The sequence below is a fragment of the Trichosurus vulpecula genome, chromosome 4, assembly GCF_011100635.1.
Source record: "Trichosurus vulpecula isolate mTriVul1 chromosome 4, mTriVul1.pri, whole genome shotgun sequence".
In the NCBI taxonomy this organism is placed as follows: Eukaryota; Metazoa; Chordata; class Mammalia; order Diprotodontia; family Phalangeridae; genus Trichosurus; species Trichosurus vulpecula.
The window spans coordinates 180,439,803-180,466,383 of NC_050576.1; the positions used below are offsets into that span (position 1 = coordinate 180,439,803).

The 26,581-nt window shown below is 43.1% G+C and overlaps 1 protein-coding gene across 1 annotated transcript in view; it reads right to left on the reverse strand.

Moving 5' to 3' along the window:
- The window catches only part of LOC118846937 (MYCBP associated protein), a 35,988-nt gene extending 10,426 nt beyond the window's left edge, over positions 1-25,562 (reverse strand). The window contains exons 1-9 of the mRNA XM_036755607.1: positions 25,491-25,562; positions 8,410-8,610; positions 7,748-7,904; positions 7,453-7,559; positions 6,040-6,223; positions 5,185-5,300; positions 1,225-1,366; positions 976-1,091; positions 744-856 (exon numbers count right to left, since the gene is read on the reverse strand). Of these exons, the coding sequence (XP_036611502.1) occupies positions 744-856; positions 976-1,091; positions 1,225-1,366; positions 5,185-5,300; positions 6,040-6,223; positions 7,453-7,559; positions 7,748-7,904; positions 8,410-8,610; positions 25,491-25,562 (1,208 nt within the window). The remainder of the gene's footprint in view (positions 1-743; positions 857-975; positions 1,092-1,224; positions 1,367-5,184; positions 5,301-6,039; positions 6,224-7,452; positions 7,560-7,747; positions 7,905-8,409; positions 8,611-25,490) is intronic.
- Positions 25,563-26,581: the final 1,019 nt, after the last annotated feature.

Below are 26,581 nucleotides of genomic sequence, written 5' to 3' on the forward strand. Positions count from 1 at the left end.
TGTGAGACAACTAGAGGTAAAAACATATTCCCTACCCTCATGGAGCTTCCATTCCAATGGGAGAAATTACATGCAAATAACTGTCCACACAAGAGCTATGCAGTGTAAATGGGAGATAATCTCAAAGGGGAGGTACTAGCAGTGGGAGATGACTAGGAAAAGCCTCCTGCAGGAGGTGGGATTGGAGCTGAGTCTTAAAGAAAGCCAGGGACAATAAGAGGCCAAGGTCAAGGAGAATATTCCAGACATGGGGGACAGCAAGTGAAAAGGCCACTGGCTCAGGAGATGAAGTGCCTGGCAAAAAAGGCCAATGTCACTAGATCATAGAGTACATGGAAGGGAGTGAAATGTAAGAAGACTGGAAAGGCAGGAAGGGGACAGGTTGTGAAGGGCTTTAAAAGCCAAACAGAAGAAATTCCCCAAATCTCCAAGTCCTCAAATTACAGAATGATTTTATGCAGAATGGGATTTGATAATTATTTATTCATCATGACTAGTGCTGGAATGTTCAAGAAAATCATCTTGCAGAATACAACAGTGTGAAAGAGATGGCTGAAAGAGAAACCTGAAAAGGGTTAGTCTAAGAAGTGATGACTACTAGAGAGTTAGTAGGGTAAGCTAGCCCTGAACACAAACATCAATGCCAAAAGGGACTATGACACTGGAATACATACAAGGACTGCATGAGATAATGTCCCATGAAGGACATTATTCACCCTTCCCTGACATTAAAACCAACTCACGAAGTCACTTCGTTAGATGTACTTTCCTTGACATCTTTAAAGACTGCGAAGTGCTGTGCAGAGACAGATGAGAAAGGATGTCCTTTACCAACCACTTCGAGGCCATCAATGTCCTTAATTCAAAAGAGGAAAAAAACAGGAAAGGAGAATGTGTTCACCTTTTCTAAAATGATATAAGCATTCCACTGGGGGCTTCATACTGCAAAGGGCACAAAAGGTCCAGGAGCATTACCGGCTGGTTGAAGTCCAACTCCTTCAGGATGCCCTGGAGCTCCTTTCGTCGGTCAATTAAAAAGAGACTCTTATCCCATGTGAAACGGAACCAAGGCTCCCTCATGGATGGCAGTCCTGGAGAACAAGCCATGGTCCTTCAGTACATGAAGAACAGCCTGTTTCTTTTCACCCACCTTCCCTTCCTAAAGAGCTCTAGCATCCCTATAGAACCTCTGAGAAAACTACATTCACAGGCTGTTTTCCTTACCTGACTCCATCTGAATGCTCAGGGGCTTCCCTATATGAATGATGGGCTGTCGGTAGCTACGAGGCCACTGGGTCACCAGACCTGTTAGTTCATCTCCAATATACTCAGGCTGGCTCCAGAAATCACAGTCGACCTCAGTGCCCTAGCAAATAAGGAGAATTGATTGGACTCCCCCCAATTCATAATGGCACCAATGTAGGGAGCCCAGAAAGCCAAGGACATCTGATTCGGTGCACACAGATCCTCTCTCTGATGAAACAGCACCCCTTGTGATGTCATAGGAAAAATCTTTCATGTTTTTCCTCCTGAGATAAGGAATTCTAACTTCTACAGAGACTGCAGAGAGAGCTATGTATTTAGGACAGATACAGAATTATCAGGATCCAAAAGAGTACCCTTTGGGGACTACCTACATTCCAACCAAACTGGCTACTGGCTATGCTTTTGCACAGGCTTTCTCCCATGCCTGGAGTGATCTTCCTCCTCATCTTCATCATTCACATTTCCTAGCTTCTTTGAAGACTATTTGAAATGTTGTGTCCAACTCTGTGCTTTCAGGATATATAAACTGACTTCTCTCATGATTACAGTCTTCTGTCACCTGGGACCCCATCATCCTACACATTCCCCTTGGCCACTTTAAATGACATGACTCAATCACTCCAACACCCATTAGCCAATCCAAACCAATTCAAAGTGCATTTAAGTGCCTATTATATATTTTTGAATTTTTATGTTTCAGTAAGAAAGTTACATTTTTATTATCAAATGAGACATCTATCAATGTGTGCTTAGCAGGCCACTTCTTCGGATGTGCTTTTTTTGACATCTTGAAGCACTGGGAAGTGTTGTGCAGAGACACATGAGAAAGGATGCTTAGAAAAGTGCTTAGTAAAGGTTCTAGCACACAGCAGGCACTTAATAAATGCTAGCTTCTTTCCTTTTCCGGGTGCCAGAAGTTCATTGACCTGTTTGGGTGAGTCCTTGGAAAAGGGAGAAAATCTTGCTTTTTTTGGCTGGATAATATCCCTGAAGTTATGGCAATACATCCTGGGCCACTTAATTCCCAAAGTGCTACTCCCCCCTTTTTAAGCTGTACTTAATAAATAGAAAAGCTTTCTATTAAAAAGATCTTACTATGTATATAGCTCTATGCTAAGCACTGGAGATTCAAAGATAAACTGAAAAAATCCTGGTCTTCCTCAAAGAGTGTAAACTGTACTGGAGGAATACAATACATAAGCAGATAAGGACATACGTGACCGTTTAAGGAGAGATAGTGCATTAACCACCAGGCCTCAGCAAAGGCTTCCCATAAGAACTACTGGATTGGACCAGTTAGTGGGCATTGGAGGGGATGAACAATGACATCTGACAAGAGCCTCTAAGGAAGCTGGAGAATGTAAGCAGTGGCAAAAAGGAGGAAGGAAATAATATGGAGGGAGCCTAGAGAGGTAATGTAGAGTCAGGTTGTAAAGAATTGTGAACGCCAAGCTAAGGAGTTTTGGTTTAACCTAGGAACAACAGTGAGCCACCAAAGGGTCTAGTTCTTGTACCAATTCAAGGGTCAATAGTACCAGTGACTGCCCTCTAAATCATTCCCCACTCTCTCCTTTGCTGACTTTGACAAGACTGATGCTTCTCCTTGTAGCTTCGATCCTCTTTCCTCTGAGAGCTTACCACTTCTAAATCTCCAGTCTCTCCTTTTCTACAGTCTTCTTCTCTGCTGATGACAAACATGCCCAGGTCTCCTCTGTCCTTAAACCCTGCCAATCCCTCGGGTCATCATCCCAAATCTCTCCTCCCTTTGAGAGCTAAACTCCTAGAACAAAGCCCTCTACCATTGTTGTCCCCTCTTCCTCATCTCCATTCTATTCTCAAACCCTCACAGTCTGGCATCTGAGTCCAAAACATGCTGACACTGCTCTCTCTGTGGTTAACATGAATCTGTCTTTTAACTACTAGAGCCAATGATCTCTTCTCTGTCCTCATCCTTGGGGACCTCTTTCTTTGCAGCTTCTGATGCTGCTGACTACCCCTCTGCCTGGAGACTCCCTCCTACTTCAGCTTTCATGACACTGTTTTCTCATCCTACCTATGGAGCTACTCCTATTCAGTCTCCTTTACTGGATCATCATCCACGTCCCACCCTTTAACCACAGGGGTCCCTCCAGGCTCTGTCCTGGGCCCTTCTCTCATGACATGTTCTCTTTTGGTGATTTCATTCACTCCTTTGGGTTCAATTATCTACCCAAATCAATATGGGCTGTCCCAATAGCTCCCCTAAACTCTAGTCCAACATCTCCAAAATGACTTCTGGACATTTTTACCTGGATGTCCCATTGGCATCTTAAGCTCAACATATTTAAAATGCATAACTTCATTATTCCCACCTCACCCCCCAAACCCAACTCTCATCCAAAACTTCCTATGAGAGGGCACCATAGCCTTGGAGGGTCAACTTTAACTCTTTCGTTTCCATCACTCACTAAATCTTACCAATTCTACCTCTATAACATCTCTCCTTTTTATCCCCTCCTCTCTACCCATACAACCATTCATTACCTCACTACTGGACTATAGTAACCGCCTCCTAATTAGCTTCTTTTCTTCTACTCTCTCCCTGGTCCTATCCATCCTCCACACAGCAGCCAAAATCACCTTCCTAAAGTGCAAGTCTATGCCATTCCCCTGACCAAGAAGCTTCAGTGATCCCTTATGACCCATAGATTAAAACCAATCCTTTGGCTTGGGACTTAGATCCCTTCACAACCTGACTCCAAACCACTTTTCTAGGCTTATTTCAGATTGTTCTCCATTATATATTCTAAAGTCTAGCCAAATTGGCTTTCTTGCTATTTCCAAACTCAATATGCACTTCCCACCACTAATGCACTGGTACAAGCTGTTTCTCTTGCTTGGAATGTACTCCCTCTTCACCTGCACCTCCACCTCCACCTCTCAGAATCTTTAGCTTCCTTCAGGCCCAAACTCAGGTACCAGCACCTACAGGGAAGACTTTCTTGATCTTTCTAATTAATGGTTCTTCTCTTTTCTCTCTTTCTCCTCTCTCTCTTCTATTTCTCTCTCTTCTCTGTCTCCTCTCTCCTCCCTCCCTCTCTCTCTCTCTCCCTCTCTTCCTCTCTCTTCTCTGTCTCCTCTCTCCATCTCTCTGTGTCTCTCTCTCCCTCTCCCCTCTCTCTCCTCCTCTCTCTCTCTTCTATTTCTCTCTCTTCTCTGTCTCCTCTCTCCTCTTTCTCTCCATCTCTCTATCTCTCTCCATCTCTCTCTGTCTCTTCTCTGTCTCTCTCCTCTATCTGCCTCTTCTCTCTTCTCTCTCTCTCTCTCTCTCTCTCTCTCTCTCTCTCTCTCTCTCCCTTCTCTCTCTCTCTCCTAGTGTGTATTTATCTGCAGAAACAATGTCTTTCCCCATCAGAGTTCAAGCTTCTTGAAGGCAGGGTCTGTTTTTGGTTTTCTCCCTGTATCTCTAGTACCTAGTGCAGAGCCTTACATGTGGTAGGTGCTTGTTGTTGAGTCATGTTGTGTCCAACTCTTTGCAACCCCATTTGGGGTTTTCTTAGCAAAGATACTGGAGTAGTTCGCCATTTCCTTCTCCAGCTCATTTTATAGCTGAGGAAAGTGAGGCAAACAGGATTAAGAAACTTTCCCAGGGTCACACAATTAGGAAGTATCTGGGGTCAAATTTGAACTCAGATCTTCCTGACTCAAGGCCTGGTGCTCTATCCACTGCATGACCTAGCTGCCTTATGGCAGGTGCTTAATTAATGCTTATTATTGCTATTGTTAAGAAGAGGTCCCTTGGGTACTCCCAAGGTTTGCAATGGGCAAGGCTTTTCTCTACTACATGAAATTATTTGCCCTAATGTCCAAATTATGCTCTTTCCCCCCAAAATGAACTGTGCAAATTAGTAATGAAAAGCGGGGGATGTCTCTTCTTACCTTCCCATAATGTAAAACAGAAATGGAACGTTCAATCAGATTCCTTTCTTCCTGTACCCGTCTGAAGCCCTCCCCTGTATTCATCAGCAGCTCATTCACTGGCTTCTTCAGATGTTCTATTGACAAAGACATGTCACCCCTTGTTCCATAGCCACCCAGTCCCATTAGCCTCTCTCATTTTATCTTTTCATAGCAGTCATTTGGTATTTATGCAGCCAAGTTAGTACATTTATCAGACTTATGAAAGAGACAGATCCAGGTGTGCTGGTAAATGTTTAAAAACCAGCCCTCTGAAAACGCCTTTTCATTTTAACCTGCATTATTAACATTTTCTCCATAATTTTCTTAAGTCTAGACCATTAACAAGACAATAGGTCAGGCACCAATTTGTAGACTTCCAAGATGTAAACGCTCACACTGAAAATAAGCAAGCAGGAGGCCTGAGCTGGCACACATGCCTAGACAGATCCCGGAAGTAGAGGTAACCAACTTGGTCCCAGGCTCCAGGATTTGGACAGATGGTAAAGAGAGGACAACCTCATCATCACAATTAGCATCACCAATAGTAATAATAACTTATAATTATATCCCCCCTTTATGATTTACAAAGTGCTTTAGACCCACTATCTCAGTTGGTCATTACCACCCCCTGGAAGGTAGCTGGTATAAATGTCATTATCCCCCCCTTTAACAGATAAGTAAGGAGTTGAACACCTTGCCCAAGGTGGCCATGGCTAGTGAAGGGCCACAGCCAGGGCCCTCTCCACCAGCCAGCGGCTGCCTTCCAGAGAGCTGGACAGGAGGTTAGCACAGTAGTACACAAGTTCAGACTCAAGGCTCCCAGACTTTACTTACCGCTTAGAGCTTCTTGCTGCTTCTTCCTCAAGGTCATGTTGCGTTTCCAGTTCTTCAGAGATTTATGCTGAGAAGGTGGTACCCACAGATCTACCTTCTCTTTTTTGGGTTGTTTCTTTGGCTCCTCTGGTACTGCAATGATGACACTGTCCACACCGGTGGTTTCTGGGATCATTTCGGCTAACTGGAGAATGTAAGAGATAGAAAGATCCCCTTACTTGCACCCACCACTACTTTGGACAGGAGATGTCCTGGGGATCAGCAGGCATTTTCATATAGATCAATCCATTTAAAATACCTGCCTCCTCCATGGGAACACTTACCTTTAGGTTTCTTGGACAGGTAATAACAGAATGAAAGTCAGTTCTTCCTATATGACAGAACAGAGTTACTGCTGCCCTTATTCGGAGCATCTGTCTGATATATGGCACTGCAAACAGGGGTATTCTGGTAAATGTTTAACAACAGATTCTCCAAAGGGGAAAAAATTTATACTTGACACACTTTTAAGTTTAATATGCGCCATTACTATTTTCTCCATCAATTTCTTAAATCTAAACAACAAAAATAATAAATCAAGCCCTTATTTGTAGCTTTGAGGTATAAAAGCTTGCCACTGAAATTTAACGATGGTGTCTCTCTCAAGCAATTTAACAATGGGCTCTCTCGCAAGCCATTTCAAGCTGGCTCCAGCATGCCCCTGATTGGAAGGTGTAATGTTAATGTGATTGAAGATCTTCCCTGCCCATTAATAGGCTCCATGTGGAGCCCGTTAAAGGAAGCTTGATTAGGAGAGGTTCATGTGTAGGAAGGCCCACACCTTTTGCTAATTTCTGATTAGGCACTGCCTCAGGAGGGTTGTGATGCCCTCTGGCTCTGAAAAGGGTATGTATACTCTGAGGTGAGATTTTGTTTTTGGGGCTCACTCATTGGAAGAGTGTTCATATGATGTGGCCAGATGAGACTCTGGGTAGCCGTTAAGGACTGCCCCTCCCAGTTTTGAAAAACCCAGATATTGGTGCTTCTCTCTCTGATAACTATGCATGTATTGCTACAGTCAGACAGTTAGAAGCCCTGTCTGTTGATTTGTGTTATTTTCTCTGTTTGCTAATTTCTGCTTGTAATTTCTGTCTGTATTTGTTCTGAAGTTCAAGGTGCTGACTTTCCCCCTGAACTAAGTGAATGGTATACATGTTTAATTAAAATAAGATTGTTGAACCTTTTAAAGTTGCTTTCCTTTAGAAAAGCAGATCAAAGAACCTGTGCTAGCAGCCATCCTGGGTATGCCAGTGTGGTTACCATTACAGGAGGTTGAAACAGATGGCACTTCAAGGTGATTTCAGCCTAAAAATGTCTGAGGTGGTGGAGAAGACAAAAAGCCTTGGGTGATTTCCCACATGTGCACAGTTCTACCTTGGTGTTTCCTCGGGCAACTGCGATTCTCTTGAAGTCATAAAGAGTTCCCAAAATGTTGTGGGGGAGAATCTGTTCTTTGCCATCAGGGCTTTCTTCTGCTGGCCCTGATAAAAGGAAAAAGGAGGGGTAAAATTCCTGAAATTGTTGAAAACTACTAATCACCAAGCACATCTCTACATGGACCTTTATCAACCATGAAATTTCTGAAAAGAGCCCCTGCTATCTGAGAAGAGGCCAGTTTGCTTTCAAGGATGGCCTATGCATTTGGAGCCAGGATAAATTCTGGTCTTACCAGAGTAATCCAAGGGCTTTGTGGCTGCTTCAGGAGTAGCAGGGCGAGCTACTAAGTGACGCTTTGCCTTCTTGACCTTTTGGATTTTATGCTTTCGAATGAAAACTTGATGGGTAACAGTTTTCTCCTCTGGGGCAGGAGGACGGGGAATGTGTTGCTAAAGAAACAAAATTCCATGAGATCAGAAGAAGAACATACAAACGTGCACTAGACTGGCTACTCTTACCTCCTCCTCGATGAAACTACTTAGGGCTGGAAAATCAATGTGAAATGGAGATAAGAAAGATGGTCTCTAAAACCCCTCACTGGGATGTAGAAAAAAAAATTAATGAGTTTCTTTCTAGCATTTGGAGCCTCAGAAGGCAGTTCCTACATAGATACAACATGTGGTCACATGCAACCTTATTTTATTTTCCTTACAAGAATCTGAAATGTCAACATGTGTGATTCAGGAGTTCCTTTGGAATTCGAAATGATGAGTGCCTGTGTGCAATCGGTCTTTCCTTTAAGGTAGATGAGTCACGACAATGAAGACAACAACAACAGATGCACGATGAGGAGTGAGCCAAGGATGATTGTGGATGTGGTTCAGTTTTAAAAAGAGCAGGGCATGGGTGCTACTGCCAACTCTAGAGTAAAAGCTCACCCAGTGTGATCCCCACCTTCTTTAAGTCCTCCTGTTTAATGGCCAAAGCCAGGATATCATCTCCCTGCAGGACATTGCTGACAGGCTCCGGTTCCTCCTGGATGGGAGGAGTGACGAGTTCAGTGAGCTTCGCTCGTCTCCTCTCTGGAAGGCAAGGGACAGTCTGTTTGCAAACGTTTTTATACAGGTGTGCTAAAGGAGAGGCCTGTATTAGGCTCTGTGGAGGAAAAGACAAATGTGTTAATGACAGCAGCCTACCTGGTGCGGTCTAGGAAGCTTCCCTCCTTCCACTCCACCACCCACTCACTCCTCACACTATAATTTGGCTCTTTCAAGGGTCAATGATGACTTCCGAATCGTCAGGCCTAATGGCCTGGCAGATTGCAGCTCAAGTGTTTGTCCAGACTGGCAGATCTGGTTAAAAGGGGCTTTAAAACTGAGAATGGGAGGAGATGAGTGCCTAGGAATTCCTGGCATCATCATTGCATGTTATTGTTGTTGTTCAGTCACTTTGGACTCTTTGTGACCCCATTTGAGGTTCTCTTGGTAAAGATACTTCCTTCTCCAGCTCATTTTACAGATGAGAAAACTGAGGCCAACAGGGTTAAGTGACTTGCCCAGGGTCACATAACTAGGAAGTGTCTGAGGCTGGATTTGAACTCAGGAAGATGAGTCTTCCTGACTCCAGGCCCAGCACTCTATCTACTGTGCCACCTAGCTGCCCCATATGTCACATATGATGCTGCAAACCAAACTACCACTTTGGTTTCTCTGAGACAGAACTCTCCTGGCTTTCCCCAGAGTAAATTTTCCTCTGTTATCTCTTTTTCCTGACTCTTTTGATACAGGAAACCGCTCCCTGCCCCAACCAAGGTTCTGTCCTCAACCCTTTTTTCTTCTTTTTCTATGACTATTCCCATAACTTTAATTATTGACTCTATCCAGATGATTCCCAAACCCTATTGCTAGGCTTGACTTCTTTTCCAGATTTCAACCATGTGCCAGAGTCTCTCTTTGCACTTCCTGTTGGAATCTAAAGTATAAAATGCCTAAAACTCATCACCTTTCCCTCAAAACCTGCTCTTCTTCTCAACTTCCATTTCTTTAAATGGTAATACAGTTCTTTCAGTAATCCCTGTTCATAACCTCAGAATCATTTTTGGTTCTTCCTTCTCTTTTGCCCCCTGTATCCTATTCCCAAACCTTATGAATTCTGCCTCCATAATTTCTCTTGAATCTGTCTGTCCCTCTCTAAAAGAAGTGGACTGGAGACGATAGAGCATTAGACTTTGGGCCAAAAGACTTGTTTGAATCGTGCCTGAAACACTTATTATTTGTGTGAGCTTGGACAACTCAGCCTCTTGTAAACTCAGCCTCTGTAAAATGAGAAAAAATGTCAGCACGTATTTCACAGGGCTGTTGTTAGGATAAAAGGAAATAACGCATGTGAAACACTTTCTATGTAAATGTAACCACCAATCTCATTCGTATCTTCATTATCATCTTGCCTAGATTATGGCAGAGTCCATCTCCAGTCATCCTGATCTATATCTAGCTACTGGACCCAGATGGCTCCGGAGGAGAAAGTGAGACTGGTGACTTTGCACAGCCCTGCCTCACTTAAATCCAATTCATTTGCAAGTCATGGCATCAACTTCCTGATGTCATGGTCCTCTTTGAGAATGAAGGACAGACAGCAGCAAACTATGACAATGGTTTCTCTGCCTCTAGTTTTTTCATATCAGTTCTATAAACCATTGCCTAATTTTCTTAATGCACAACTCTAAATGTGATTCTCTCTTGCTCAAGGACCTTCAATTGCTCCTTTCTACACTTGGTCAAGCCCACATCGTGTCTGGGTGAGCAGTAGGAAGAAAGTTATTTGCCCAGAGACTTGCTGAGGTGATCGAGACAGTTTAAAAACTAAAAATGGAGGGAGGAGATGTGTGCCCAGATAGAAGTGTTAAGTCATGTACCATAGAGAGCAAAATATTTTTACCAATAAGTTGGAGAAAGACATAAATGGCATGTTTCTTCGGCTAGCGGATGACATGAAGTGAGGAGAGATGGTTAATACTCTGAATGACAAAACTGGCTCCCAAAATGTATTGATAAGCTGAATCTAATAGGATGGAACTGAGTAGAATGTAAGCTCCTTGAGGAGAGGTCAAATCAAATCAACAAGCATTTAGTAAGTTTTTACTATGTGTCAGGCACTGCGCCAACTGCTGAGAAAACCAATACGAGCAGAAATAAAGACAGTGTCTGCCCTCAAGAAGCTTACACTCGAACAAGGGAAGACAATATATAAAAGGAAGTTGAAAGAATGGAGGGAAGGAGAGACAAGATGAGGAGGAAGAGATGAGGGCTGGGGGAGGGCATGGTAGAGAAAGTCCAGAGAGTCAAGAGCGCAGTCTGGAGAGGAACGAAGATATAGCTGGCCTGAGCATCCTCCTTTAAACTGTAGTTTCTGGGGGGAACTAGCCAATCAGAGAAAGAGGCTACAGGTGTGGAGGTTACTTCCCGTATGTGAAGTCCAAGGGCAGAATGAGCTTTCAGGGAAACAGAGGTTTCTGTGGAATGGTAGAAAAAACAGCCTAGGGGAGAATAAAGGAATGAAACATATGAATTTTTTTTATCTTGTCCTGGCATCCCCAATACCTACCAGAATAGTGGCTTACATACAGTAAGTGCTTAATAAATCTGCGGCGATATTGATATGTGAATGTTGTTGTTCGGTCGTTTCAGTTGTAACTGACTCTCTGTGATCCCATTTGGGGTTTTCTTAGTAAAGATACTGGAGTGGTTTGCCATTTCCTTCTCCAGCTCATTTGACAGATGAGGAAACTGAGGCAAACAGAGTTCAGTGCCTTGCCCAGGGTCACACAGCTAGGAAGTATCTGAGGCTGGATTTGAACACAGGTCTTCCTGACTCCAGGCCCAGCACTCTATTCACTGTGTCACCTAGCTGCCCCCAACATATAAGTGTTATGGGATGCTATTGTATAGTATAAAATAAGCTTTGAAGAATTGAAGGAAACTTGGGGATACGTATACGGCCTCCTGCAGCGTAAAGTATGCAGAATTAAGAAAACAGTCCACACAATAATGTGAAGGAAATCAATATGGAAACACACACAATTACAACAGATTCACTGACCAATGGCAATTTCAAAAGATTGTGAACTAAGCCTCGCTCCTACAGATGCAGAATGCAGCATGCATTTGTCAGGCAAGAACAATATGTAGATTCTACTTCTCTAGTACAAAGAAGGGCTCTACTGAGGGTAGGAAGTCATTAAGAAGTGAGAGCGATTTTAAAAAGAACATCAATAAAATTCTATCTATATATTGGTATCTCTCTCTATAGAGAGAGCTAGCTAGATAGATAGATAGAGGGCAGCTAGTGGTGCAGTGGGTGGAGGATTGGGCCTGGAGTCAGGAAGACTCTGCTTCCTAAGTTTAAATCTGACCTCAGAAACTTCTTAGCTGTGTGATCCTGGTCAAGTTACTTAACCCTGTTTGCCTCAGTTTCTTCATCTGTCAAATGGGTTGGAGAAGGAAACGGCAAACCACTCCAGTATCTTTGTCAAGAAAACCCCAAAAGGAGTTATGAAGAGTCAGACATAACAGGAAAATGAATAAACAACAACATGTAGATAGATAGATGGGTTTAAAGGTTTATTACATGACAAATTTCCCCCCCCCCCCACAAAATGTCCAGATAGAAAGAAAAAGAGCAGAATACAGGGCAGAAATGTGCTAAGGTAAGAAAGAAATGGGATCTATTGCTTCATTGATCTAGTATTAATCCAATGGGCTGGCTACATTGTTAGAATGCCAAAAATATGTTTGTTTAATAGACTACTATTTTATGGAAAACTCACATGAGGCAGGGTATTCACATGGAGGTCAGAAGAAGTGATACAAAGACATTCTCAAGGTCTCTCTGAAGAACTTTGGGATCAATTATCAGACGTGGGAGACACTGGCACAGTCTGGCCCAGCATGGTGTGCCCACATCAAAGAAGGCGCTGTGCTGTATGAGCGAAGCAGAATTGTAGGAGCTCAAAAGAAGCATGAGATGCCCTACTCCAAATGTTCATATGGACCATTTGGGCCTGACCTGTGGTATAGCCTTTAGAGCTCATACTGGTTTGATCAGCCACTGTACTTTGACCCCAACACAGTGATGTCATGTTCTCTTCAAGAAGAAAGGACAACCAATCTAGGGTTCCCGGATGAAGAAATTCTATCACTCTAAGTCAGCACCTTTTCCACAGCTCAGAGTTTTAGAGAGCTGCCTAGAGCACTGAGATCTTAGGTGACTCCTCCTGGGTCATACAGCCAATATATGTCAGAGGCAGCACTGGAACCCTGATCTTTTTGGCTTCGAGGCCAGCTGCCTGGCTTCTCAGTGATGATGAAAACAGGTGTGCAGATAATCCAAAAGCCATCTCTATCTGTGGTTGATTTTTTCTCCTAAATCGCTTCACTAATATAAACATTTTTCATTCTCTGAGCATGTACAAACTGGGCAATAGAGGAAGGAGATGAGAGCATGCTGAGTAGCAAGAGAAAGTCAGAGCAAGTTTAAAAACTGAGGAGGCAGATAATATAAACCTGAAACATTTCTTTTTTTCCTTCAAAAATTATTTGACATTTTCTCAAAACAATACAGTTGGGGTAGTGGAGGGAGGGTAATGTGTCCAGTTTAAAGTATAAATTACTGGTCTTTTGACCAATAGAGCAATGCCGTTGAATAGGTGGTTAAGAGAGGGACTAATACGTCTCGCTAAAGATGGTGATGGTCCTTCATGGTATACTGAGTAATTTCACCATCTGTGCTTGTTTCAGATGCAGTCCATTTCTGCAGTAACAAATGAACAAATGCTGGTTGAACTGAATTCACAGGGATAAAGGCACAATCTCATTTTTTACAGAAAGCACTGATTTAGCAAAGCAGCATAATGCAGAGCAATGGTGTCAAAATCAAATAGAAATGGATCCCCGAAAGCCACATAATGACTTAGAAAACCAGTCAGTCAATTGAGAAACATTTATTAAGCACCTACTATGTGCAAGCACTGTGCTAGCTCTGGGGATTAAAAAAATGAGGCAAAAGATACTCCCTCAAGGGACTCACAATCTAATTAACATTATCTATGGTGTACTGTGGGGCGGCTAGATGGTGCAGTGGATAAAACATCAGGCCTGGAGTCAAGAAGAACTGAGTTCAAATCTACCTGTGTGACCCAGGGCAGGTCACTTAGCCCCTATTTACCTGAGTTCTTCATCTATAAAATGGGAACACACTGGAGAAAGAAATGGCGAACCACTCCAGTATCTTTGCCAAGAAAACCCTATGGATATAATGACCATGGGGTCATGTAAGAGTCAGACTCAACATGACAACAAATGCTGTATTGTATTTTTCTATATTTTGTGAAACATTTTACATTTTAAATTACAATTTAATTAATTTTAATCTGGTTCAGGTTGAACTGGGTAATTTTGCAGGCTGTGAATTTGCAGGCCTCCAGCATCAACTCGTTGATTTGAAAGAGTCCTGGTTCTCCCATTTATTGGCTCTGTGATCATTAGCAAATCATTTTACTTCCATCTATAAAAAGGGAATAACAGTCTCTTCCCTGACCACCTCAAAGACTGCTGAAAGAATCAAGTATGATGATGTATGTGAAAATGTGAAATGTCACAAAAAGCTGTACAGATACTTTATTACTATAAATAGAAAATAATTGTTAGATATTTTATTATTAAGTGTAGAAATAAGGATAGGCACTATGTCAGGTGTTAGGGGAAATCGAAGGATCAAGGAGAAGACAATGCTTTCTGCTCTCGGAGGGCTTCCATCCTACCATGGAAGATAAGACACACGGGCCAATAACTGCTAAAATCAGAGGAGTTCAAATTCTCTACGAGGTATGACAATGGAAGGATTTTTTCCATCGTGGGGGATCTGGGAAGGCTTCATAAAAGTAGACCTCGAGCTCAGTCTTGAAAAAAGGAGAGGAATTCAAAGTGCAGAGATGAAACGGAGGGCTGTAGTCCAGTTTGGTTAGACTGTGGAATGTACAGTACAGCTAAGTTCCGAGTAGTATGAAAAAAAGGAATTCTGCGAGGTAGTTGCATGTATTTGAATTTGCACTATTTGAAGTGACAAAAATGTGCAGTTTGGCAATTGGTTCCAGTCCAATCGAAATATTCAGTGCAAATTTGAATCCTGTGGGACTTCCAGATTCACTGTTCACACTGATCTCAGGACATGGTTGGACCACAGAGGGGGGTCCAAGACATTGCTAAAGAGGAGAAATAGGACCATATTGTAGAGGGCTTTGAACATCAGGCTAAGTCGTTTCCATTTTATTTGGTAGGCGGCAGGGAGAGACTTTACGGTTTCAGCAGAGGAATGACAGGACCATCAGTGTGTAAGAAAGATGAATCTGGTAGCAGTGTCAAGGCTGGGCTAGAGGAGGCAAGAGGTGGGATGCAAAGAGGCCAGCTGTCAGCTTCTGCGATGGTCCAGGCAGGTGGTAATGAGGACCTGGGCTAGGGAGGCTGCAGAGGGGACAGATGAGAGAGCTCAAGAGGGGAATCTGACACACACTGGCAACTTCTGGGATGGGCACAGTGAAGAAAAAGAAGAGTCCAAGTTGGAAACTGAGTTTGGAAGTAGTCGTAGCTGGGTCAGTGGTGGCACCCTTGACAGAAATTGGGTAGTCAGAAGAAGCAGCTTTTGGGGAAAAGATAAGAATAGGAAGAAAAAAGTCCTGGGAATTTGAATGGATTGCTAACTCAACAAAAGTCGACAGGCAGCGTGTGATAAATGCTCTCTTGCTGTTCCTCTCACCTGACATTCCATCTCATCTTTGTACAAGTTGTCCCCATGCCTGGAACGCCGCCCTCACTTCTGTGCCTTAGAATCTCTAGTTTCCTTCAAAGCTTCTTCCTCAGTTCACCCAAGTATGTTTGGGTTTTGGCACTGACCAGGATAATTCCAACATGGCCCCTCCCTCAGGGCAGACAATTAGTTTTTTATAAATATATAAAGGTGTAAAAGATCAAATAAATTACTACTGCTTTTTTTGTTGAAATTACACTATTTATCTGATCATAAAAGTCCTATTTCTAATGCCTTATTTTGTATGTATTTATTTGTGTAATGTTGTACATAAACTCTTTGAAGGCAGACACTTTCATTTTTGCACCTAGTAAGCAAGCAGATGGCATTTAATAAATGCTTGTTGATTAATTCTCCTATGCCACAGCCTAGTTCTAAGAATACCACCTCAAACCTCAATTCTGTCTCAACCCCTTTTCTTCTTTCATTAAAATTCCTAACACCCCTCAACATCCCTGAAGCCTTCCCTAGGTGAGTTAATTAATTCTTTGCTCTCATCCTATTTAACCAAATCCTCCTACTCTCTTCGGTTTCTTATAGGTTCCATCTAACATGTGGAACATATAATGCTAATACGTTAGGTCAATTTCATCTGATCTTAGTTGAACTGCATATAGTTTAGGTTCACCTTAGGCAAGTCGAGACCTCCCTGGGGTTCACTTTCCTCATCTGTAAAACGAGGGGGTTGGACTACACAGCCTCTAAAGGCCTTTCCAGTGCTGTACCCTAGTGTTGTCTCTCTCCGATCATAAACCACTAAAGAGAGGGAATTGACTTGTGTTATACTTGACAGAAAGGCAGTGTCATAGTGCACAGAGAGACCTGTAAGATGAAATCCAAACTCATCACTTGGCATTCAAAGCCCTTCAAGACTCCAGCCTATCTGTCCTGTTTTACTGCACATTATGCCTCTTTATGTGCTCTACATTCCACTGTATGTATCTACATCCAAACTGATCTATTTGGATGTTCCCCAAAATTGACACTTCATATTCCTCCTCCATGCCTTTGCAGTCTGTCCCTCTTCACCTCCATCTCTTAGAATCTCCAGCTTCCCTCAAAGCTCAGCTTATGTGCCATCATCAAAGGGAAGCCTTTCCAGGTCCCCGTAATAATTAGGGCTGTCTCCCTTCTCCCCAGATTATCATTCGGCAGCTACGTGGCACAGTGGATAGAGAGAGCTGGGCCCAGGCCTTGGCTTCAAATTTGGCTTCGGATACTGATTGGCTTATTAGCTGGTAAACTGCTCGAGCGCTCTCTGCCTCAGTTTCCTCAGCTGTAAAGTGGGGATAATAACAGCATCTACCCCACAGGGTTGTTGTTTGTAAAGTGCTCCGCGAACCTTGAGGTACCATATAAATTCTAGCTATTATTATAATGTACATATTATATATCATAATATTTATCGGTTTACATGCTGCATGCCTCCAAAAGCAATCGTGTCTATAGTGCACAGAGAGCCAGCTTCAAAGCCAGGAAGAAATGCCTTCAGGTCTCACCTCTGGCACATACTCACTGAACCTTTCGGTGCTGGAACCCATCATCTAAGACCATAAACTGCATTGAGGGAGTTTTCTTACTTGTAGCAATGAAACCACAGGTCAGTCCCTATCACTTAACCCCTAATCACTTTTATATGTGACTTCCTGGTACTAGACTATAAGCTCAATGACGGCACGGACCTGTCTTATCTAAATTATGTATCTCAGTCCCCCCCACCCCCAACCTAGCAATATTTGGCATGGGGTAGGACCTTGCTAAAGATTAATTGAATCGAAATCGGCACTGTGTTCCCACTTGCTTTGCATAATATGGGTGTGTGAGTGTATACACACATATTTACACATTCCCATACACCCATACATACACACACATACATATATTTGCTATTCACTCCACAAAGATTTACTAAGGCGGTGGAGGAGGCAGGGATGGTGACGCAAACACAGAAAAGCCTTTGAAATTTATTCTGCGGAAGTTTACGTTCTACAGAGGAGAAGGGGCAGCAGTGGGTGGGGGGAATAAGGACCTTACAAAAAACATAACAAACAACAACAAAACAATGGCGGGGGCGGGGGGTGCCGGCGGCGGCGAGATATTGCCCTGGTCCACAGATGCAATTTAGCTGGTTATCCGCCTCAGAGCTCCGGAGAAGGATACAGTCCTCGAACCCTATGGCAATCATACTAACCACTGAGAAAGGGGGATGGCCCTCCCACCGCCCAGATGGGAGTACCCTCTGGCCCCGCCAAACCCTCCTGGCTCCCGAGCTTGGCCCCAGGCCGATGCATCCCTCCAAGGATCCCGAAATCATCACTGCCCTTCTCCGGGGCCAATTACCCCACCACTGGGCCAGTGGGCTGTTACCCAACTGAGAAAGCTCAGTCTGCCCCCTGGGCACAGGAGGAGAGAGAAGTTCCAGGCTCGAGGTGTGTGGGGGTGGGGGGGGAGGTTCTTTCCCCTCCCCCTCCAACTGAATTTGCCCCCGAATGCCTAGTTATCCTCTTAGCGCCAAACAAGTTCAGAGGCGGAAATCATTACTTCCAGTTGGGGCATACAGGTAAAGGAAAAATGTGGTACCTGAGCTGGGCTTTCGAACACACGGAGTGTTTCAGCAGGGGAAATGGGGGGAAGGGGGAAGGGAGGGACAGGGAAGATTTATACCCTTTAACCTGGTGATCCCCCAACTGCCCATGTATGACCAGAGGGTCAAAGACAGAAAGGTGCCATGTTCATCGAAACAGAGCATCCCATTGTGTGATTGCAAAACACTGGAAACAAAGTGGGTGCCCACTTACTGAAAAAGACTGAACAGACTGTAGTATCTGAGTATAATGAAGCGAGAAATAACATATGATTACAGGTTTATGTGTTCGATGGTTTTACTGAGCTAGTTTATGTCTTTATTAAAAAGGAGGACTCCATGGGGAGGTGGAAGGGAAAGGATATAGTTGGAAATGAAGATATGTACACATAAAAGATATAAATGTATTTTTTAAAAATACTAAATATGGGGAATTCAGAGAAACATGAAAAGACTTATATGAATTGATGGAGAACAAAGAAAGCCAAACCAAGAGACAAATATACAGAGTGACCACAATGACGGTGGGGAAAAGAACCCTAAAGGGCAGCTAAACTCAGATGAATTGCAACCAATATCGGTTCCCAAGGAGTGAAGATAGAACAGAGATCCCTCCTCTCCAATGGAAATATTGTAGATTATAGTACCTAATACACAGTAGGCACTTTATTAAGTGCTTGCTAATTAAGTACCTAATTAATGCTTGTTGACTGGCTTACTGACTGAATACATTGACAAACATGTCTATTATAGTTTTTAAAAATTTTAAATTTTAATTAAACTAAATTTAGATGAAGTTTAATTTAATTTAAAAATTAAATTTAAATGGAATTTAATTTTAAAAATTGGAATTTAATTAAATTAATTTAAATTTAAAAATCTAAATTAAATTTAAGTTTAAAAATTCAGATTAAATTTTAATTTAAAAACTTAAATTAATTTAAATTTAAAAATAATTTTAAATAGAAGGAGTCTTCTAGGGGAGCCAATTTTGAAAAAAGACTGCTATAATAAACAAAAGGCATCAATAAAAAAATTTTTTTTCAAAGACAGGGGATGGGGCAAAGGAGCATTCCAGGGAAAGGTTGGTAGAGAAGTAGAAGACACATATAAAGAGAGACAATGAGTGGTCCAGTTTGGATGGAGCATAGGATACAATGAATGAACAGTCTGGAAATAACTGGTTTGGGTTAAGTCATGGAGGGTCTTGAATGCCAGGCTAGGGAAACTGGAATTTCTTCTGAGTAAAGGTTTGTTTTTTTTTTTTTAATACTTTATCTTTCTATTTATTTATTTATTTTCTCTTTTTTCTTTTTTGGAGGGGGGAAGGCAGGGCAATTGGGGTTAAGTGACTTGCCCAAGGTCACACAGCTAGTAAGTGTGTCAAGTGTCTGAGGCTGGATTTGAACTCAGGTCCTCCTGACTCCAGGGCCGGTGCTCTACTCACTGTGCCACCTAGCTGCCCCTGAGTAAAGGTTTTTAAGCAGTAAAGTGCCTGGTACAGAGGCTAAGACACTGAACTAGGAGACAGGAAGACCTAGCCAGGTTCAAAACCTACTTAAGACACTCATTAGGTGGGTGAACCTGGACAAGTCATTTTTCTTTATCTCAAGTTTCCTGATCTGCAAAATGACAGGGTTGGACTAAATGGCCTCTAAGGTCCCTTCCAGATCTAAATGCATAATCCTATGATCAATTTAATGGATCAAATCCTATGATCAAATTAACAATCAAACTCTAAGGTCCCTTACAGATCTAAATGCATAATCCTATGATCAATTTAATGGATCAAATCCTATGATCAAATTAACAATCAAACTCTAAGGTCCCTTACAGATCTAAATGCATAATCCTATGATCAATTTAATGGATCAAATCCTATGATCAAATTAACAATCAAACTCTAAGGTCCCTTCCAGATCTAAATGCATAATCCTATGATCAATTTAATGGATCAAATCCTATGATCAAATCAACAATCAAAGGTCAGGGGATCAAATTAACATGGCAGTTGTACCTAAGCTACATGAGGATGGAAGAGCAGGAATAAGAGACTAGATTTAGGGAAAAGAATTAGGAGGAGGTAGTTTTTCCAGGTGAGGGGTGAAATGGACCTGAAAAGGGGTGAGGTTACAGTGGGACTAGAAAGCAGATACACATATATGTGACCTAATTGCTATTCTAGAGCTGGATAAGATTTAGCAACTAATTGGGTATGGAAGCTAAGGAAAAAACAGTAATTAAGGATGACTAGGAATTTTTTTAACTTAAGTGGGAAATCAATGGTGCCATTAACAGAAATAGACCAATCAGAAAGAGGAGATCTGTGGGGGAGGGTGGATGAGTTCAGTCTTAAACCCAGCGAGCTTGAGCTACCGGTAGGATATACACAGAAGTATGTCTAACATGAGGTTGGAAATCTGGGATGGGGAGCTAAGGGAAGCAGTCAGTGCTAGAGACAAATTTAGGGATTGTTCACACAGAGGTAATGGTTGTGATCATGTGGGAATAGATGATCTTCCAGGGCAACAATGTATATAGCCAGAAGAGTTCTAAAGATGGAACCTTGAGAGATGACTAGATTTAGGGGCTGGGAAGAGCCAGAAAAAGAAATAGGAGTGGTTAGAGAGGAAAATCGTGATGGTCCAGCATCAGGGAACCCAAGGGAGGTGGGAATTTCAAGAAAAATGTAGTGTCAAAAGGTGTGAAGAAGTAAAAAAGATAAGAAAGTACCTTGGATCTGATGACTAGGAACTTGGTCAGCAGTGGCCTATGAAAAAAACCCTTTCAGCAAAATGGTGGAAGTGAAAGCTACAGACTGACTGCTGAAGAAAGGTTTTTGGCTTGGTTTGATTTTTTTATATATAAAATAATATTTTATATAAAAGATATATTTTTATGTTTGGTTATATAATATATAATATGTATGTATGCAGACATATACAGATATAGAATGTATATAATACACATATAATAGTGTATCTTCTATATTACAATGTATACATTATGTGACATTGTGAATTATAAGATAACTAACATAGTTATACAAGATAATATGTATGTTATCTATTGTGTATATTCCATATAATATATTATCTACATATTTTCTATAAATACATATATATCTATATCATTGTATCCCTAGTGTCTAACACAGTGGTTTACAGTAAGAATTTATAGAAATGTTTTCATTTCTGTTGTGTCCGACTCTTCAGAACCACTTTTGGGGTTTTCTTGGCAAACATACCAGAGTGGTTTGCCATTTCCTTCTCCAGATCATTTTAAAGCTGAGGAAGCTGAGGCGAACAGGGTTAAGTGACTTGCCCAGGGTCACACAGCTAGGAAGTATCTGAGGCTACATCTGAACTCAGGAGATGAGTCTTCCTGACTCCAGGCCTGGCACTCTTATCTGCTGTACCACCTAGCTGTTTTTCTATCATTACTCACCTAATCGGGAAAGCTTGGTCTCTTTCCCTCCACCCAACTAAATCGTCGTCATCTTTCAAAACCCAACAGGTAGTAGGGGAGAAGAGACTTGGCGATGCTTCTACCTCAGAAATAGAGAGAGTCAAAGCTAGAAGAGATCTTTAACGTCAATCAGTCAATTAATCAATAAGTGCTTATTATGTACTTATGCAAGGTACCAGACATTCAAAGACAAAACAGCCCCTCTCTTCAAGAAACTTAAATTGGAGAGATAACATATATGTATATAGTAACATGTAAAACATACATGAAGCAGATATAAGGTAACTCAGAGAGAAATCTTTTCATTTTATTAAGAAGGAAACTGAGGCACAGAAGGGGAAAAGTGACTTGCCAAAGATTACTTAGCTAGCTGTTGACAAAGCCAGGCCTAGAACCCAGGCCCACTGAAATCCATTTCAATAATCTTCCAACAAATTTTTAAAAACCACCATATTATGGGCCTATTGAATGCAAAGCATAGAAAATAAAAAACAACGAGTTTATGTTCTACTTGAGAGGATGGGAAGAATGACTGTGTAGCTTGACAAGTTTAGTACAAGGCAGATAGTGATGGGGCCAAGGAGAGATCAAACAATATATCCCCAGAACATTTGAAGGGGGACCCCAGAAATAATAATGATGATGACAGGTAACATTTATATTGTGCATACTGTGTAACAGGTACTATGCTAAGTGCTTTTACAATTATTACCTCATTTGACACTCACGACAACTCTAAGGGAGGTGCTATTATTATCCCAGTTTTTACAGAGGAGGAAACTGAGGAAGACAGTGGTCAAGAGACTTGCCCAAGTTCACACAGCTATTAAGTGTCTAAGCTGGATTTGAAACTTGGGTCTTTCTGATTTCAGCCCCAGCAACCTCTCCCAAGACCACCCAGCTGATGCTGTTTGGCCAGGAAGAAAACAGTTAGCCAAGGGGCTCAGAGAAGGCTCCATAAAGTGGAGATGAACCTTGAAGGAAGATGAAGGAATCTGAAAGGTCAATGTGTAAAGATAGTGAATTCCAGAAAATGTGGCTGGCCTATTTAAAGACACCTAGGCGAAAGATGAGGTAGCTAGGTGGCACAGTGGACAGAGTGCCAGTCCCGGAGTCAGGAAGACCTGAGTTCAAATGTGACCTCAGACACTTAATAGCTGTGTGTTCTTGGGCAAGTGATTTAACCTCTGATTGCCTCAGTTTCCTCATATGTAAAATGGAGATGATAATAGCACCTCCTTCCCAGGGTTGTTGTGAGGATCAAATGACATTTATTTTGCAAAAAAAATGAAACAAAACAAAACACTTAGCACAGTGCTTGGTACATAGTAGTTGCTATAGAAATGCTATCGATGATGAGTATGTGTTAATAAGGACTATGATGAGGAGTCCTGTTTGGCTGACCGACAGAGTGAGCGAAGGCGATTGAGTGAAATAAACCTGGAAAGGTAGATTGGAACCAGACTGTAGAGTGAATTCAATGCCAAGCTAAGGAGCCTGGATAATATCATGCAGGCAATATGATATTTTAGCAAAATATTTTATATTTTAGAGAATATGTTCTTACTGGATATTTTAGAAAAGGGGAGTGTCACAGGCAGATTTATGTGTTATGAAGATTATTCTGGCAGCTGTATAAAGGATGGATGATGGCAAAGACTAGAAGCAAAAAGGTCAACTAGGAGGTTATTACAATCAGTCAATAAGCATTTATTAAGCCCTCCCTCTGTGCCAGGCACTATGCAAAGCACTGGAGATATTAAAAAGAAAAAAACCAGCTCTGTGCCTTCAAATTAAAATAGGAAAGAGAGCGTGTAAGTAACTAGGGACATACAAGATCTATACAAAGGCTGTGGAAGAAAATCTCAGAGTGGAAAGCATTGATAAGTGGGGTACTAGGAAAGACCTCCTGTAGGAGGCGGAATTTGAGCGGACTCCTGAAGGAAACTGGGGCCAAACTGTGAAGGGTGTTAAATGTAGGAGAACTACACATTTTATCCTTGAGGTAACGGGCAACCACTGTGCTTTGTGGGGAGGGAGGTGACAAGGGCAGAGTGAAAGATATGTAATGGGGAGAGGCTTGAAGCAAAGGGACCAATAAGGAGAATATTGCAGGCTTTAACCATAACAATAATAATAAATAGCATCTCTATAGTGCTTACTGTGTGCCAGGTACTGTGCTAAACCCTTTACAATTATCTCATTTGATCCTCATAACAACCCTGGGAGTAGGTGCTATTATTATTACCTCCACTTTACAGATGAGGAAACTGAGGCTCAGTAACTTGCCCAGAGTCACACAGCTAGCATCTGAGGCCAGATTTGAACTTAGGTCTTCTTGATTCAAGGTCCCCCCGGCACTCTATCCATTGTATCACCTCGATGCCCCAACGGAGGTAGCAGCCCACTTTGTGCGAGTGAAGAGAGTGGGGAACTGGTAGGACAGGTGTGAATGTGAAAACCACAAGATTTGGCCATAGTTTAAGTTTATGGGGTGAGAGTGAGGAGTTGAGAATGATACCAAGGTTGCTAGTTTGAGTGAATGGAAGGATGGTGATGTCCCATAAAGTAATAGGGAACTTTAGAAGATAGGAGTATTCTGGTAAAAGATATGATGAGTTCGGTTTAGACATATTGAACTTGAGATGCCTAATGCCTATGGGACATCCAGATGTCCAAAAGGAAACTGGAGCTCAGGAGAGGGACTTGGGTTGGAAATAGAGATCTGGGAGTCATCTCCATAGAGTTTATAACTAAACCTAGAGGAGCTAATTAGATTATAGAGTAAGATGGTTCAGAGGGAAAAGAGAAGAGGGCCCAGAACAGTGCCTTGGAAGAAACCCATGATTAATGGGTAATCAGATGTAGATGTCCAAGTGATAAGAACTCCAATGAACTAGTGAAGAGCTGCTTTCTACATAGCTGTCCTCAGGTCTGAAGAGGAACTGAGGAGAAAGCATCATGATTTTAGTGTCTCCTCCACAGACTAGGAAAACATTGGTTGTTCTCACTGACAATCATCCAAACTCACCCCCTGGAGTCCAGTACCAAATACCATTTTCTTGGTTATTCCAGCCCTTCACTGAATTCTCCTGTATCAGAGAAGAGCACTTTGAAACAACTCATCACTTAATTAGATGCTGTCATGTATCCCACTCCTCGCACTGAGAATACTGACCTTGGGGGGGGGGTGGGGAAGAGGGGTGTATGCATATTTTAGAGCCCTCTGAATACCTGCAACCTTCCTATCTCAGATCCCCAGTATTCCCTCCAATATCATACCTCCAAACTAGTTATAAACTAATCTCCCCAATACCTGCATCATCCAAAACAGTACCTCCTAATTTCAGCAAACCCTTAGTACCTGGAACTCCCAATTTCAGCACCTTAAACCTCTAACCTCAGGTTCCCAAACTATCCCTACCTCTATCGTGCTCCCCAACATAACCTATGTGCGTTTTCTTAGGCTAACACAGAAACTGCAACCCCAAATTCAGGCTCCCTGTTCTCTTGAGCCCCACCCTCCCAAGTATGTGCACTAACCCAGCATTTGAACCTCTAATCTCAGGCACCCCCGCAGGGATATACTCAGCTCAGAAATCCATAGCATATGAACCCTCAATTTCAGGGTCTTCCCAGAAAGAATATCCTTATCTCAGACACTTCCCAGAATCTGCACCGCCAATCCCAGACATCCAGCAGGGGCACCTCCAGAACCCTACAACATCACCAATTTCACACACCCAGCATAAGCCCTCCAGTACGCACATGCCTATGTCGGGGATCCACAGCACCTGTACTCCTAATCTCAGACCCCATCATATGCATTTCCTCTCTGACAGCCACAGCATCTGCACCCTAAATCTCGGGCACCCAGTCTGGGTATCCTCGGCTCAGAAACTTAGAGCACCTGCCCCATGCTTAGCTCAAGTACCCAGTAGGTGCACCCTCAAGTATGTCTTCCGTCTCAGGCACGCCCAGCACCTGCAGCTCAAGCTCAGCCCCTCCAGTATGTGCATCCCCAACCTCAAGTCCTCCAGAACTGCACGTCCATTCTCAAGGACCCAGCACGTCCATCTCAGGCCCCCAGAACGTGCATCCCCAGGTCAAGTATCAGAAGTACCACATCTCCCAGAGAACCCCAGGTATTACCCGGGGGAGTTTTGGTCCGCGGTTCCTTCTTGTGAGCCTTCATGACTCCGTCACCCCCGAAAACACCCCTTTTTCTAATCTTGACCCTGACGCCGGACCACGCACTAATTTACCAATTTCCAAGATCTAGAGCGCAATACGCGGACCTCCAGCCGCGACAGAGCTCAGAGCTCAGAGCCCGAGCCCGCGCCCGCGCCCGCGTTCGCGAGTCTAGTCAGGCGCCGCCGTCGCCACGGCAACCGCAGCCTCCATGGCAACTGCTCGCCCCAAAGGAGAGAACGCCATCCTCACCCGCTAGCCGAGATACTGACGATTTCAAGAGCCTCTTGGCGCTTCCAGTCCGGCCCGCCAGCGAGCCCGCCCGGCCCGCCAGCGGGCCTGCCCAGCCTGCCCACAAGCAGGACCTCGCCCCCCAGAAGCCCTAGGTCGGAGCCGTCAGCCCTGGCGCCTCCGAGGCCCGTCACCAAATAGCTCTCGGAACACGATGCCCAACCAGGGCGCCCATGGCCTGGGGGCCAGCGAGCCAGGGTACGTGATGACGACATCGGGAGGGTGCGTAACGCCCGGGGTCGGGCGGGGCAGCAGAGGCAGAGCTTGTATCTCAGCATCTCGGAACGCAAGGCCACCTCCGGGGCCATCTAAGTCCAACCCCACTCCCCTTCCCCACTTCACAGAATTCAGGGCTTCTGGGGAAAAGGCAACTCGCTCTCCCCTTTGGCCTTTAATACACCGTCCCTACAAATGAGAAGTCCAAGCAAGTGGCAGAACTGGGATTCGAACCCACGCGTTCTCCAAATCCGACTTCCTCTGAACCCAGCTGCTGCCTTATCTGCGTATTAACGAGCTGACATTCTAATAATCCATCAGTCAATTTACATTAATAAGTGCCCACTATGTGCCAGGCAGCCTGCAGCGTGATGGGGTCACAAGAAAAGGTAATTACATGGTCCCTTTGGATCAAGGAGCTCAGTCTAATGGTGACAACATGCAAACAACTACCTACAAGCAAACTACCTACATCCTATAGGACATCTTGGATACATGAGCGACTAGGTGGAACTC